The following is a 16643-nucleotide window of genomic DNA, read 5'->3' on the forward strand; positions in this document are numbered from 1 at the left end:
TTCTTATTTGAATATCGTAAAAACAATCTGTTCGCAGTGCAAGAGGCGTTCCTTTAAAATCCCCCTATAGGATGAAATCACGCAAATTATATTTTATGCAAGAGCACTCACGTCTGTAATATTAGCAAGTCGAGGAAAATTATTCCCTTTTTTGTAGTGAATTTTCCCGCAAAGTGAATATCGATAAGAGCATAAAATGTGGATAATTTTGACAGTGGCAGCGTCAGCTATAATTGCGCCGAGTAACATTGTGGGTATTTAATGATACTTCGGTTCGTTTATAAGCTTTGATTTCCCTATTAAGATATATAAAATTAGTAAGCTTCTATGATTAAAATGACCCTAAAACTAAGAGACATGTATAATTTGTTTGCTTAAATTTATTTTCTTTGATTGCCCCAGTAAATGTTTGCAAAATGCTCCACGCCAATGCGAACAAAACGACAAAGGATAATTGCAACTTGATTTGAATTTATTTTTCCACGTTTCGGTGGTATATATGGAAAGGTGACACTGTAAACTTCGGGTCATACTGAAAGTTTGACAATCAAGAGACTATGGAAGGTAGAAGCCTATTTGAAATTACCAGAAAACTAATGATCATCAGCGGAATGTCGAGACCTAAATTACAGGAAACTTCGCATTTCTCGAATGCATTGTACCTTGCTTATTCCCTTTTCGTGCAAGTCCTTTTTGGAACTCATTTGTTATCCTACGTAATCAACTTTTACCTTTTATATTCCCAAAACTTCGATGACAGTGAGTAAGGTTGATTAAAAAGCGCCGTCGAGAATGATGGGTAATTTTCAGCTATTGAAAATTTATCGAGGATGATATACGTGTTGCTGATAATGGTGAAAGTGATCTTGTGTCAAAGTTCTGGATTACTGGAACTTATAGAGATTGCCAGTAGCGAGGAAGTCAATCTTCATCTCGCAGGGGATATCTCGATGCTAGTAATATACGAATACCACCGGAAACAGTTCTACAAGATTCTGAGCACCATCGTTTCGTATACTGCAACTTTGTTCTTTAAATTGAGCATAGAAGGCAAGTATAATCTCGCCAAGTAGCCCTTAATTTAAGTAGCATTGGTAGTTATGTTATGGTTATGTGAAATACCCACAAAGTCAAATACACACAATATGATTTATTTTGCTGCCAAATTCCAAGCTGAAAAATTGTTTCTTGTTCTTATGTTAGTTCCACATTATAGGTTAATAATACTTCAAAGTATGGTTTTTATTTATAATCCAGTAATTTGGTAACAACGTGGTAGATAGAAATGGTGTTTGGGATTTAGGAAAAATAGTTTGATTATTGAAAATATACAGTGTACGTCTAAAAAGTGTGGAACCGATGGTAACCCAAATTACCACATAACTTGTCGGTGGTAAAATTAGAACACTTTGGACTCCAATGACAGTTGTTGAAACTAATTACAAATTCGCTAAATGAACACTAGCGGGTGAAAGGAAACAATGTTGTCTCCATTCAGCAACTGGTCAGCAGTGGAGTCGTTGAGGGTTCTGTGTTAGAACCACGAACTATTTACAACGTACATATTACTTATAGTTAATTTGGCCAAAACAAATTTAAAAAACCCTGCTGATGACAAAAAGTTCTATCAGCACGCTGCGATGACATAACAGACGACCAATCCTGAAGCTGTTTGAGAGACGATATCGCTTTCTCCGAGATAATTCGCATTTTCCTCACTATATTCTCTTTTTTTATCCGAGATAATAATAGACGTTAGTATACTATGCCAATCTACAATTTTTACTTTAATTTCACTATGGTCTAGATTCGTTACAAGATTGTCAATGCACGTGGCAGTTGTCTTAGAAATGCGAGTGGGTTCACAAAAATTAAAGGAGAATATTAAGACCATATAGGTGTTAAAGTTATCATTTATGACATATTTGGATTTAGTATTGGCAATCCTATGAAATAAAACAGTAAGTTTTTCCAAAAATAAATTAACATTTTGAATTATTGTAGATTTGTGAATGGTAATCACAATAATATCAAAAACATTTAATTTTACAGACCAAATAGATTTTTTTCCATATATTATGACGCCACCACCCTTACTTTTAGCTTGTCTTGTCACTGACCACATATGTAATCAATTCTTCTAAAATGGAAAATAGGAGAATCTGTAGAAAATAGAAAATGCTGAATTATCAATTAAGTAATTCCTAGCTCATTTCAATTTCAGGAATCCAGCAAAGCTTCAAACTACACAAAAGCGTGAACGGAACGGTTGAAAAGTCATTGCCCTTGTCCATGTGGTTCCCGTTCGATGAGAACAGATACCACGCTTTGGCGCTCACCTACCAAATAGTAGAGCTGTTCTGGACTGCCTTGTTCACCACTACCGTGTATGCCGTATCGAATTCGTTGGCCATATTTCTAAGAGCCAAACTGAAAATTTTTCAGCACCAACTCAGGAACTTTCGCGCGAACGCCCCAAGCGATGGGAACGAATTGAAAATGTTGTGCATCGAACATAAAGCGATCATCAGGTGAATTTTTTCATTTTAATATCGACCATCAAGCAGAACTTTCTTCGTAATACGTATACACTGAAAAAATACGATTTGTTTTAATTTTGAAATTGTGGATAATGGTCTCCTAAGCCACTCCTCGGCGCTTCATGTTAGGTAATTTTTGTTCTATCCAAAACTCACTAAAACTCTGGTTGGTGTAAGTTAAGGCACTGAGTTAAGGAATTTAGAAGTTATAATAAAAGAGTTAATAGTTTCCTCTCCTAAGAGATCGTAGAACAAAATTATTTTATTCAATTTTTTAGCACTAATTTTTAGTCAATCCAAAGCTCAGCTACAGCTTGGTTTGCAAGAAAAATCATTCATTCATCTATCGCTATATAAGGCACTAAGTTAAGGAACTTAGAAGTTATTATAAAATAAACATAACAAGACTATGGAATGTCACTAATTGCCATTTTAGTTGGAGCAGACGTTTCAATTCTTCATTCAGTTGGCTGATTTTGTTGGAGTACAGTCTAACTTCACTATTGCTTGCCACCGTACTGGTTCAAATTGACGAGGTTAGTATTATCAAAATCAAAAGGTCAAAAATTTATTTAGAATAGTAATTTGAGGTTATTGCGACAAGCAAAATTCGTTATTGATTAAATCTAGTAAGTTATGTAGCAAAGACTGAGGCAATAAGCAAAACAAAACGGCTACAATTTGGGATTTAACTGAGGTTGCGACGTACTTTCTCACCTACTTGAATTGCCCAACCAATATCTTGCTATTAAATCTTGTGATATGCCAAAAAGAGAGTGCTTTTGAGTGTGCATGACAAGGTTCGACTGCCATGATTAAAAGTATATTCGTGTTGTAACAAGAACGGTAAAAAAAGAAAGATAGTTTGGGTGAAACGCTGACGTCACCTATCCTCCTCGAGACGAGTTTCGTTATTTGTAAAAATGGATCAAATTATAGATTACTTTTGTTCTCTGGCGACCCAAAATCGATCTGAACTTGTTGATGGTTGATTAGATTTGAAAAGAAGTTGAGCGACCTAAACGTAAATAAATAATTAAATTTTTGATGACGCTCGTGATCATGATTATCCCCAAAATATACGCATTAAGTAGAAAACAAAAAAAAAGTTTTTAGTTTTTTTGTTATTTCTTCATAGAGCTATAGTCTGGGTAGAGTTATTTATGGGAAAATTTAGGGAAAATGGAATCCATGTTGTTGACATTTTACATGACATTTTTACGTAATTGCGGCTCAATTTCGTCGTCGATGCAGAGTTTAATTTTCTTTTGCAATGGGTGTGGAATTCAAATAATCCCATCCGAAGAAATGTAATGTTTTAGATCCAGCTTAAACAGCTGTCATAAACCTGTAAATGGTTGTGAAAATCTAAACGTTTACAAATTTCATGGTGTTAATCGATTTTCATCGAATAAAATCAGTTCAATCATTGTATTAGAATTAGTTTTTATATCGAAAATTTATGTTAACTTAAAATAATAACTATATAGACAGGAAATCTGATAGTATTTCTTTTCAGGGCAATGATACGCTGTTCCACATTGTATACTTCTTTTTAATATTTTGCCAACTCCTGAATATTTGCTGGAATGCCAACGAAATAAAATGCGAGGTGATTACACCAAAATTGCAAAACCGTTTTTCAAAAAAGATTTGTTTTATATTTCTCGAAGCCTTTGCGCGAAATTGTTTCAAATTGTTTTGTCACGCAAGGAAATTATTTTTCTCTTGCAGTTTACGTACTTTATTAAAAAGGTGTAAAAATAGGTATCAATAAAGAAATTTTCGAAAATATCGTACCGAAATGAATTGCATTTTAGAGCTTGAAACTGGCAGAAGCTTTATACGAGAGCCGGTGGTATGATCTAAATAAAAGGATCAAAAGCATCTTGTATTTTATGATGCTCAAGTGTCAAAGTCCTTTAGGGATAACCGTCGGCCCTTTTGGAATGTTGACGACGGACGATGCAAAATCTGTAAGTGTCTGAGGAAATAATCTCAAGAGGTTTAGTTCAATTTTTTTGTTCCAGAGACTTAAATTGGCTTATTCGTTTCTTTCGATCATGTCAGGACGTAGTTGAAGGTGAAGGTGGAACATCAGCAAGAAAACTTGGGTTTTTTCAAAGCCTGATGATTGGATTTTGCTTGCTGTTCTGGGTTATTATTAAGCTTAGTTTTGGTTTATGAATTTTATGTTATAAATAACGCCTTTCCAATAATTGAGCATTTGTTACGAAGACAATTCATTTGGCTAAAAATATTGGATGTCTCTGAAATTTTCCTCTTTTGACTTTAAACTACTGCATAAAAAATTTCTCAACGGAATCCATATAATTACCACAACGTTAAACTTCGTAAAAAATAAATAGTACTCTTCCTGAAACTCAAGTCCAAACTTAAATACATTCAAAAAAATGTACATCGTGTGCCAAACAAAACGATCTAGTTTACGATCTGGAAACCCATACTAGTTACAAAAAAAATTTGGTACAAATGTTTGCTGGACTCTATGTCAGGTATTTATATACCTTAACGGATTTGATAAAACTTGAGAATTCATATTTAGAGAAACAGTCATTACTTAATTATTTAGCTGGATTGAAGGTACCTAATAACAAAATACATAATTAAAATATACAGGTTAACCAAAGAACTATAACTTATTTAAAAATATAAGAAAAATAAGAATTTTTTAAGTAGAAATATTAAACAAAAACAAACAGAAATGTCAAAGTTTATTCCGTGATTTTGATACTTATATGTTGTTTTGGGGCCAGATGAAACGAGCATTTTAAGGGTAACATTTTTAACTAAACTTGTTGTACCGAATCCTTTTTAGTTAACTTTTTTTATACATTTATTTTTTCAAATTTGTTACCTTAGTTGGTTAGCCCATAAAATTTAATTATTTATTTTTGTTATTAGGTATTTTCAATCAACCTAGATAATTATTAAATGTTGTTATTATTATTATGTTATTGTTATTGTTAACAATAGGTTTTATTCGTATAGCTGGAGTATTGTGTCTTTAGAAGAAGTAGTATCGTGTCTTTGCTATTTAATTGCTTTGCTATGTTGCCACAAGTGACCTAATGTGGACAGCTTTGAATTCAACAAAATTTATTGCGGGTGTTATCTTAAACCTCGAATATCTCAACTCACCTCAACTCAACTCAACTTACCTTATTTTTTGTAATAGAATTGTTATCTGAACAAAAGTATAGTGCCTCCATTTGAAAATGTTGAGATTTTGTTAATTGAATTCGCGAAAACTGCATCACTTATTTGGGACACCCTGTATAAGTTGAGGCGCATCTATCAATCTGATTGAGTAGTGCATCATCTCCTTAGTATGTGGTTAAATTTTCGTTGCAATACCGGGATCGATCAGTAGCGCCACAACACAATTTCATACGGGTCAAGCAAAATATGAAAAGAAAAACTATGCAAAATTCGAATAGGAATTTCTTAAGAAAGTAACTTTTATTTTAACCGAGGATTCAAAAATATTGAAATATACACGGTGTTCCATTTAAAATAACAAAGATAATGTCGGGGGAACACTTTTGGAACACCCTGTATCAACAAAATTGTAATATTTAAAATCTTCGGGAAAGTCTAAGAAACTTTTATACGAAACTGTTTTTCGTATCTCCTATGAGTTTCCAGATCGTATACTGGATCGTTTTATTTGGCACACCCAAATGTGTTCCTGCCTGAGTTAGATATTGTTAAGGTGTTATATATCTTTTTCCTTCTTCTTCCTTTCTCTTTCGATTTTACCGGTATTCACCATAGTGTCAATAGTAAATTAATATAAATTTGTATTAATATATGAATAAAGGCTGACTGAGTTTCCCGTAAGCCTGGTTGTTTGACCTCGCTTGCTTTTCTCTGCTGTTGAAAGCGCATTAGCCTATTTCATCCTTTTGATTATTTGCAGCAATAAATATATTGGAGGTCTATGAAATGTTATTATTATATTCAAATTCAATGAAATTAAATAAAAATAAATGAAAAATAATAAAATAAAAAATGAGAGGGTTCCTTTTAAATGATCTTTAAAATTTCAAATGATTGTAGCTCATAAAAAAATTGAAAGTTAGTCCTCAAGGACAATTGGCAAAATTGAAATATTTACATTATTATGAACAAACTTCATTGTATCTTATTTGATTTTTGCAAAACAGTTCAGAAAAACAATTAGAGCAAAACCATTTTTTGTTGTCCCGTGCAAACCAAACTTTGAGACCCCATAATATTAAATAAAATTATGTTATTATTTATTCCAACATTTTATATTTTTTTATTACTTAACGTTTCCGATACGTCCTATTCATCCTCCTTTAAGTGGCCGTTCTGATCAATTTTTCTTTCTCAGTTTGAAGTGGATGTCGGTAGTCCACTGCCTATTAAAATATTAATGGTAGGGTTGTTTCATGTTCCTTTTCCCAAAACTAACTTTTTATTCGAACGTCGACACTCACGTCTTCGTATTTAATCGTAAAAATGTATCCGCATTCTCTGCGATTCAAGAGGCGTTCCCTTTAGATCCCCCGGCGCAGTGAAATCACGCAAACTCTATTTTATGCATCTATAATGTTCGCAAGTCGACGGAAATTATTCCCTTTTACGTGGTGAAATTTCCCGCCAAACGAACACCGATACGATGGGCGGGCCCATAGCGTAAAATGTTTTGACAGTGGTGGCGTCTACACATAAAGATAAAGATGGTTTTATTTCCATAAGACTTGAGTTACGAGTCTAGTATAAAACAAATTGGGCTTTTCTAGGAACCGGTCCTGCAATAAAAAAAAAAATATTATCGATTGACAATGGCTTTCTAAACTACGAAATTATTTTGGTTGCCACGTATTTTCCAATACGCTCTACGCCAATGCACACAAAACGACTCGATTCGAATTTATTCTTGCACATTCGCATATATAAAGACGACACGACATGCTTCGGGAGAGATTGATACCATGAAGGGCAGGAGGCTTTTTGAAATGACAAAAAAATTAATGATCATCAGCGGAATGTGGAGATCTAAATTGATGGAAGGTTCGCATTTAACGAAGACATTGTACCTAGCTTATTCCATACTTGTGCAATTCCTCTATGCCACTCATTTGCTTTCCTACATAATCAACTTTTACCTTTTGTATTCCGAAAATTTCGATGACAGTGAGTGACGTTGGAGTGACTCCCTCCCGCGAGAATAACGGATCGTTTTCAGCAATCGAAAACATATCGAAGATGTTGTACGTGATGCTGATATTGGTAAAAGTGATCTTGTGTCAGAGTCGTGGGCTAATGGAGCTGGTAGAGATTGCCGGTAGCGAGGAAGTCAGTTTGGAAAACTCAGGAGATGTCTCGATGCGAATGATATACGGATACCATCGGAAACAGTTCTACAAGATTATGTACACCATCGTTTCGTACACTGTGACTTTGTTTTTTAAATTGAGCATACTAGGCAAGTATAAAATAGCTTAATTTTTTGGTGGTGCACATTATGGTAAAACTAAACACGAAAATGGCAATAAAGTTTTATAAATAGGCCCCGATGGCCTAGGAACATTTTATATTCAGGGTGTTCAGGCAAAAAATTCTAAATCTTTATGGAGGTGATTTTAGAGATGCAACTATCGTATCAACATTTCTTGAAATTCGGTCTAGCACTTGACACTAACAAGCTAAAGTATGGTGAAAATAAGTCGACTGGGGAGTTTGGATGTGGACATTCAGCGAGAAAGTATAACAGTTACAAGCAGTAGGAGAGAAGAGGATGCGGGAAAATGAAAGAAAGAAAAAATTTAGAGATAGCTTGAATGGAGAGGAAAGAAATATTTCACTTTTTTTATTTGTAAATTGTTTGTTTACATAAATTTATAAATGAGTTTTACAATACAAATAACTACGAATCAATACAAAAAACTGATTAATGAATCCTAGTAAGAGAGCGATGAGAAAGAAAGCTTGAATGATAGAAAAGAGGATGAAAGTGGAGGCAGAAATGTTTCACTTTTTTATGTTAATATTCGACTTATTTTGTTTGTTTATATTAAACAAATCGGTTTATAAATCAGTTTTATAATGCACATAACTGTGGATCAATACAAAAAAACTAATAAACTCTCCGCAGGTACTTAATAAGGAAAGTGTAACGAACATAAAGTGGATCGTGAGGTTTGCGTGTCGAAATGAAGAGAGAAAGAATAAGAATTGTTAGGAGAATAAAGGAGAGAATATTGAATGAACCACTGGGGGGTTTTCGGTAACGGAAAAAATGAAATAACTAAGGATTTATATGCCGTGGGAGGGATGATATAAGTGTGCAAGAAAAGAAATAGAAAACTTGACTGATTAGAAAAAGGATTAAATGGAAGGCAGAAATATTTCGCTTTTCATACGTTTGTAAATATTCGACTTATTTTGAATTAATGAAACTAATGTAATATCCGGCATCATTTAGTAAGGACAGTATAACCAAAAGAAAGTGGATAGTGAGGTTTAGGTGTAAAAATTAAGAAAGAAAGAATAAGAAAGAATTGGTTAGGAAAATGGTGGAGAAAATTTAAAACGAACCAGTGAGAAGATGTACGAGACCGGAAAAAAAACAAATGTAGTGGGAACGATGATATAATTGTGCAAACGAAGAGCAAGAGAGCCGCAATGAGAGGAAAGAGAGAAGGAGCAAAAATATTTAAGGAAACTGAACCACTGAGGGGTTGAAAGTGGAAAACTAGGGATTTGTATGTAGTGGGAGCGATAATATAAGTGTGCAAAAGAAGGGAAAGAGAACTTGAATGAAAGCAATGACGACAAAAGAGAAGAAAAATTATTTCACTTTTCTTAAGTTGGTATTTTGTTTACATATAATAGTTCGGTTTGTAAATCGGGAGATAACTACAAATCAATGAAAAAAAGAGTAATTAAGTACTTTTGCAGAGAACGGAGTGTTCATAGTGGGGTTTAGGGGTGGACACGAAAAAAGGAAGAATAAGTATTGGTTAGGAGAATACAGGAACGAATGTGGGAAACTAGGAGAATGAGAAAACTTAGGAGCAATATGTGGCGGGAATGATCGAAGAAACAAAGAAGAGCTTCAGTGAGGAAAAAAGGGATTAAATACTAGAAACTAATATCTGAGTTTTGTGAATAATTTTGTTGTTCCACTAGGAACTGAAAAAATAAAAATTTCAATTTTCTGAGCAATTGAAACAAAACAATCAAAAGTTATAGTTTTTGAGGGTTTTTTCAAAATTCGTGATCCCAGTTTTCATTTTCAAGACGTTCTGAGATTACGCACCTAACATGATAAAGAACTTAGCAGAACTCCAGATCTTTACCAAATTGTCCAAAAAAAAATGGAAAATTTTCATTATCTTGATGCACCACTGGCTAAAACCCAATATCGTCAAAAAGAAATGTTGAAGCTTAGCTTTAGCATTTTCTTTTTATTGCTCGCTCATTTTAATTTCAGGAATCCAAAACAGCTACCGATCGAACAAACTTTACAAGCACGTGAACGAAACAGTCGGAAAACCTCTTCCCCTATCGATGTGGTTCCCTTTCGATGAGAACAGATACCACTATTTGGCGCTCACCTATCAAGTGGTGCAGCTCTTCTGGACCGCTTTATTTACCGTAACCGTGTATGCTGTGTCCAATTCGTTGGCCATATTTCTAAGAGCCAAACTGAAAATTTTTCAGCACCAACTCAGGAATTTAAACTCGAATCCACCCGACGATGAGAACGAATTGAAAATGCTGTGTCTCGAACATAAAGCGATCATCAGGTGATTTTTCACATTTCCAATTGTAAAGGGGGATTCAATAAGGGTTCCCCCATTAAAATAATTAAAAAAAACTCGGAAGAATATAAAAATATACATGTTTATTTGCCATTTTAGATTAGTAACTCGTTTATTGAAATTCAGCTCTGGAATAGTGTTTGTTTTATTTCTATACACTCTGCTTTTTAGATACCCAAAAAAAAATCTAGGGGAGTAAGATCACATAATGGCGGAGGCCAATTGATATCGCCGTTACGTGAGATAATCCGACCAGGAAACTTGCCCCGCAGCAATTGCGTCGTTTCTCTGGATGTGTGACAAGGGGCTCCATCCTGTTGGAACCACAAATCTTCAATGTCCACACCTTCCAACTAATCTCAGAAAAAATCAGCTATCATGTTTCGATAGCGAACACCATTAACAGTAACAGCGTTCTCCGCATTATCCTCGAAAAAAAAGGGCCAATTATTCCTCCGTACCAAAATGCGCAACAAACAGTGACTTTTTGAGGATGCATTGCTTTTTGAACAATATCTCTTGGATTTTCTAATCCCCAAATACGAGCATTGTGTTTGTTTACAAAGCCACCAACGTGAAAATGTGCCTCATCGCTAAAGATGATTTTCGCCCCTTGTTCTCGTATCCATTCTGCAAACACGCGGCGCTGTTGATGACCTCGAGGTTTCAACTTCTGAGTTATTTGGACTTGATATGGTGTAGATGCAATTCTTTTGTTAAAATTCGCTGTGTGGTTGAATACGTAAGGCCCACTCGCTGCGATCGATGACGAATCGATGTGTTCGGCTACACTTTCGCGCACAATGGCAATATTTTGCGACTTGCACGAGCACGTTGAGGGACTTTGAGGTTAGTTACAGATCCAGTTTGCTCAAATTTTTGAACCACATTCCAAATTGTCCTCTGAAAAGGTCGATATCCTGAATAAAAAATCTCCGAGACTGATATGGACTGCATTGCAGTTTACTATTTAGACTAGCATGTGTGCTTATCAACGTTCTGAAATGGTACTTGAAACCAAGAATCTAGGAATGATAAGATAAGTAATAAAAATGCGAGATTCATATTATGTCTGCATGAGAGCGAAGAGCATGGCATTAAAAAGAAAAGGAAATGTGGGAGTTTCTTAGATAACGAAGTATATGATGATTTTTTAAAATTCAACTGTACAATTTTCATAATGTTTAATTAAAAGATAAAGGTACCTGATACTATGTACAGGGTGGTCGTAACTGTAGTGTTTCAACAGAAAAAACCTATTTTTGAACTAGATAGAACAAAATAGAATTTTGAGACACATTTAATGGTTAAAAATTTTCAATTTTCAGCCCATTTGAAAATTTCCCATAATTTTTTTTAATAAGAAAGTTGTATTCGTTTATGAGAAAACGGGAACTGTAAAAAAATCTTAGTACACTACTACATTTGCCTAAAAAATGCACTAATAACGTTTTTATCCGATTGAAAAAATTCAAAAAAAAATTTTTGATTGGTTTTAACCATTAAATGTTTCTCAAAAATCCAGCCCTTGGTATATGAGTCGATTACTGGGCTAGATAAACCAACCCAATAAAATTATTTCCTTTTTGAGTGAGGACTTTGTTGTTGTACCCAATGAAATCTTATTACCAGTATTATAGTAGAGATGTGCTTTTATGTGAAACTAATTAAAGGGCAATAGACTTGAAGATGTAATTTTTATATTCACGGGCAATGCCCAATATTCATGTGATTTCGGCATAAATGTCTATGAAATATAGTAATTGGTTTGTTGTTAAATATTTTAGTTGGAGTGGGCGCCTGAATTCTTCATTTAGTTGGTTGATTTTGCTGGAATATAGCCTTACTTCGCTAATGCTGGCCACGGTACTTGTCCAAATTCACGAGGTTAGTATAACTCCATCATCATGAAATTTTTATCTATTAGAAATCGTTAAATGAATAGTTCTGACGATTTTATTATTGGCTATTGTAACCATTAAGATTGTTTACTGCTGAAAAAATCTTAAACCAAAAAGACTTTTGTACAAATGTTGCTGATGCAAAAGCAACAGTGAAGACAACCTCACAGGACTTTCATTACTGTATACTTAACCTCTTATGTATTAGAATTCATTTTTTTTTTACTTGCTACCTCTAACTACGAGCGAAATTATTGGGTTGTTCGGAAAGTCATTTCGTTTTTTTTGGGGAACATGAAAGACAGTTTTCGTGTAATGAATAAATATTTTATTAAATTATATATTGGCCATTCTGGTCCAACACCTTTTGCCATCTTTCTGGCAGTAACATAATTCCCCTCTCATAAAAGTTTTGGTCCTTGCTGGCAAAAAACTGGTTCAGGTGGTTTTTGACATCTTCATTTGAGGTAAAGGTTTTGCCATCCAAAAAATTTTGCAGGGACCGGAACAAATAGTAGTCGGAAGGCGCCAGATCTGGAGAATATGGTGGATGTTGCAGTACGTCCCATTCAAGCTGTAAAAGTTTTTGGCGAGTGACCAAACTTGTGTGAGGTCTGGCATTATCCTGGTGGAACACTACACCCTTCCTGTTGATTAATTCGGGCCTCTTCTCTTTAAGTGAATCATTCAATTTGTCCAGTTGATGACAATAGACTTCTGAATTAATCGTTGTATTGTCCGGCAAAAGCTAAAAAAAAAACGATTCCTTTGATATCCCACCAAACGGAGAGCATCACCTTTTTTTGGTGAATGTTGGCTTTTGACACGCTTTGAGCCGGTTCATCTTTTCTGCTCCATGACCTCTTGCGTTTAACATTGTTGTATACAACCCATTTTTCGTCCCCAGTAATAACCCGCTTCAAAAATGGATCATTTTCTTGACGTTTGAGGAGCGAATCACACACGTCAACGCGACGACACAAATTTCGCTCCGTAAGGACATGGGGCACCCACACATCGAGCTTCGAGGTTAAGCCCATGCCTTTCAAATGGCCATAAACAGTCGAATTCGACAAATTTAATCTCTCACCGATCTTTCGTGTGGTTATTCGCCGATTTGCATTAACTAATGCCTTTATCGCATCTTTGTCAGCTTCGACCGGCCTTCCAGACCGTGGTGCATCTTCGACATCAAAATTGCCGGATCGAAATTTTGAAAACCAGTTCTGGCACTGGCGTACTGTTAACACGCCTTCTCCATACACATCCGTCAATTTTTTTCTCGCTTGGACAGCATTTTTACCTTTTCTGAAGTAAAAAAGTAAAATATGACGAAAATGCTGCTTATTGCTCTCCATATTTAAAAGGGCACCAACCAAAAACTACTGCGTAGAATTAATAGAACTTTTTCACACACAAGCCTTGCAATATCAGCTCTCAAGACATATAATGGTTATGCGGCTTAAGTGTGAAGTTGGTTTCGAAAAAACGTAATTAAGTCCTCTGACGGGAAAAAACGAAATGACTTTCCGAACAACCTTTCTGTCTAACGTTGCTATAGTCAGAATCATAAAAGATGACGTAACATCATAAATTGTTTGCACCAATAAATCGACGTACTTCTGTGATTTAACGGGGTATTTTTATTTACGGGTTTATTAGTCCTTGCTACATTTGTAAATATAATACAAAATTTCTAAAAGATGCCTTCGTAAAGAAACGGTCTTAATAATTATTTATAATTATTTTATTTCTCTTCAAGAAGCGCTTTAAATGCTGGATAGTGTAATAATACAAGATCTGTCATTACATACTCCGTTTTGTTAAAGAAGTCTTTAACTTTAATGTAAAATATATATTATTATTAAATAATGATAGATAATACTTTACAATCGCAAGATGTTATTTAGAGCATTTTTTGACTAAAAAGTGGTCAAGGAATAATGTGTATTTTATAATAAATTATTATACATGCAGAGAAAATGCGATGAAGGTGCACAGTCACGTGACCAAAAGTTTGTTTAGCAAGTACTCAATGTTGTTTTTTCAGGGAAATGATGAGATATTCCATATGGTATACTTTTTTCTAATATTTTGCCAGCTCTTGAACATTTGCTGGAATGCCAACGAAATTAAATGCGAGGTAATGACACCAACGTACGCGGACCATAAAACTGATCTTGCAAGGTAGAACGAGTTGTAGAAAAATGATTTATTTCAATTTGTTTGGGCGCAATCGGTTCATGGGGTAACCTAAGAAAATGTTTCCTTGTAAACTTTCTTTACCGACAGTATCGAAGTAGAAAAACACGTTTGTTAATAAATAGCATAGAAATTGGATTTAATTTTAGAGTTTAGAATTAGCAGGGGCTTTATACGAAAGCCGGTGGTATGATCTCAACCAAAGGGTTAAAAACCTTTTGAAATTTATGATGTTAAAGTGCCAATCACCTTTGGGAGTCAACGTCGGCCCTTTTGGAATTTTGACGACTGACGACGCAAATTCTGTGAGTATCTGGACAAATAATCTCACGAGGTTTAATTCACGTTGTCTTTTCCAGAGGCTTAAATTGGCGTATTCATTTCTTTCGATCATGACAGGACGTAGTTGAAGATGGACTTTGCTTGCTCGTATATTATTACAACAATATGTAAATGTTTCATTCAAATGTTTTATGACTCGTTTCAAAAAAATTCTACGGGGTGTATGCAATAATTTAATATTTCTTGTGGTGAACATTGGTTTGGATCAAAAATATAACATATAACGAAAAAATATTTCCAAAATATCTAAAAGGCTCCACCCATATCCACCAAAATTTGTGACAGATAAATACTTGAGTCGCTATAGCCTGTTTTATAGTGACCCCAATGTATTATTTTTATATGTGCATAGAATGCTGTAAACTGCTATTGAGAGATTTTTGAATTTTGGTAAATCTGGTGCTCACGTTATATTTCTTATGAACTTTTGATATATGGTCAGTGATGTTTTGAATGTAAGGAAGGCAATAGAGGCAAGTTTTGGGAGTAGTTGCCTTTTAGAAACATATGGGTGAAGTGTATTTTGTGATGGAAAGCTTAATATCTTTAATGTGGAAATTATGAGAGAGAATAGCAGAGGTAATGTGTTTTAATTCTGGGTGCGTAGGTTTTTTGTAAATGAATAGAATGACCAAATGTTAGACCTGATTTTCTATTGATAAAAATATCTAAAAATATAGAAACAATGGTGCTGACAATAGGTAGAAGAGGTAATCCTGTTTTAAATCTGGGGGAGTCCTTAGAGACGAGGAGTTTTAGAGCCATAAGGGTTACTTAATGTGTGAAGTTGGATAAAACACTTTCACGTTATTGGACCATATGGTTTACTTCAACGTCTTCAAATAGTATAAAATATTGAAAACCAACAAATGTGGTTTCAGCGATGTTTGGGAATTTTGAAATAATTATTATCTACAGAAATAGATCGGTAGAGATGGATTCATTGCTTGACCCTCTCGATCATGTGACGTAACACCATAAGAAAAAGGATTCGGGGCTCGGAACTTCCAAGAACATATACAAAAACACTAAACATGCCTAAACAAGTAAATTGCTAGTAACTGTCCCCTGGTTTATCTACGGCTCCCACAAAGTTCTTTCCTCATTTCGTTTTTTAATCTATTATTAGACAGAAAGAAAGGTAAATATTGGAAAGCTTAACATAAATCGCAAAGTATTACGATTAAAAACTCTAATTCTAGTCCATAGATATCACCCAGAATCATAAAAAATCATAATATTTAATAAATTTTCTGTTTTAAAACCACTGATTTTTTGTTCTTTAATCGTGGCTGGACAAAACTACCAAGTAAACACAGGACGAGAAAACTCGTCCTTAAAAACGCCATCTACGAGTTATCTCGTAGTTGGAAATCAATATGTTACTAAAATGTTTAGGGTTTTGTAAGATCTTTCTGAAAAATAATAATATGCAGGGTTTGCTGCAACCTAAAAATATCAAATGAACATATTCCTTTGAAATTTTAAAGATCATTTTAAAATAAACCCGTTTATTTTTTATTTTAATATTTTTTGGTTATTTATATTTTATTTTATTGAATTAGTTGTACAAAATGTTCACCTAATTGCCGTATACATGGTCCAGTTCTTCTAATAATAGAAGCGGTAGCTCTGCTAACAGTCTCAGAATCAGCGCGAAATTTGAAGGACCTCAAAACTAGTTCAAAATTTAAAAATAAGATGTTCCATTAGAAAAAAAGAATTTTCTCTTCGACACGTTTTTTTGAGCCACCCTATTTATTTTATACTTTAAAATTATTTTAAATTGTGCATCATACCCATATTTTCAACTTTTTTATTTACCAGTGAGATAATGA

At 34.3% G+C, this 16643-nt stretch overlaps 2 protein-coding genes across 3 annotated transcripts; both read left to right on the forward strand.

The window, feature by feature from the left end:
- Window positions 1–526: 526 nt before the first annotated feature.
- Window positions 527–6784, forward strand: LOC132707625 (odorant receptor 82a-like). Of its 2 annotated transcripts, XM_060679532.1 has the most exons (7): window positions 527–759; window positions 811–1050; window positions 2225–2531; window positions 2977–3076; window positions 4060–4152; window positions 4361–4516; window positions 4571–6784. In XM_060679532.1, the coding sequence occupies exons 1-7, from the start codon at window positions 558–560 to the stop codon at window positions 4619–4621; spliced, it is 1149 nt and encodes a 382-aa protein (XP_060535515.1). In that variant the 5' UTR covers window positions 527–557; the 3' UTR covers window positions 4622–6784. The 2 variants fall into 2 exon arrangements, with proteins under 2 accessions (XP_060535515.1, XP_060535517.1); XM_060679534.1 differs by lacking the exon at window positions 4060–4152 and having other exon boundaries at window positions 4571–6781.
- Window positions 6785–7450: 666 nt separating this feature from the next.
- LOC132707624 (odorant receptor 30a-like) lies at window positions 7451–14964 on the forward strand. Its single transcript, XM_060679531.1, has 7 exons — window positions 7451–7727; window positions 7780–8019; window positions 10030–10345; window positions 12148–12247; window positions 14312–14404; window positions 14613–14768; window positions 14823–14964. The coding sequence occupies exons 1-7, from the start codon at window positions 7526–7528 to the stop codon at window positions 14871–14873; spliced, it is 1158 nt and encodes a 385-aa protein (XP_060535514.1). The 5' UTR covers window positions 7451–7525; the 3' UTR covers window positions 14874–14964.
- The last annotated feature ends 1679 nt before the right edge of the window (window positions 14965–16643 follow it).

Source organism: Cylas formicarius, unplaced genomic scaffold (genome assembly GCF_029955315.1).
Source record: "Cylas formicarius isolate icCylForm1 unplaced genomic scaffold, icCylForm1.1 PGA_scaffold_9__14_contigs__length_23061073, whole genome shotgun sequence".
Lineage (NCBI taxonomy): Eukaryota > Metazoa > Arthropoda > Insecta > Coleoptera > Brentidae > Cylas > Cylas formicarius.

Bases quoted from the DNA above. Each gene is read 5' to 3' on its own strand.
- LOC132707625 (XM_060679532.1), top strand. From the start codon at position 558: ATGGAAGGTAGAAGCCTATTTGAAATTACCAGAAAACTAATGATCATC. The intron at 760-810 runs GTGAGTAAGGTT...GGTAATTTTCAG, and splicing joins TTCCCAAAACTTCGATGACA to CTATTGAAAATTTATCGAGG. The intron at 4,517-4,570 runs GTAAGTGTCTGA...TTTTTGTTCCAG, and splicing joins CGACGGACGATGCAAAATCT to AGACTTAAATTGGCTTATTC.
- LOC132707624 (XM_060679531.1), top strand. From the start codon at position 7,526: ATGAAGGGCAGGAGGCTTTTTGAAATGACAAAAAAATTAATGATCATC. The intron at 7,728-7,779 runs GTGAGTGACGTT...GATCGTTTTCAG, and splicing joins TTCCGAAAATTTCGATGACA to CAATCGAAAACATATCGAAG. The intron at 14,769-14,822 runs GTGAGTATCTGG...TGTCTTTTCCAG, and splicing joins CGACTGACGACGCAAATTCT to AGGCTTAAATTGGCGTATTC.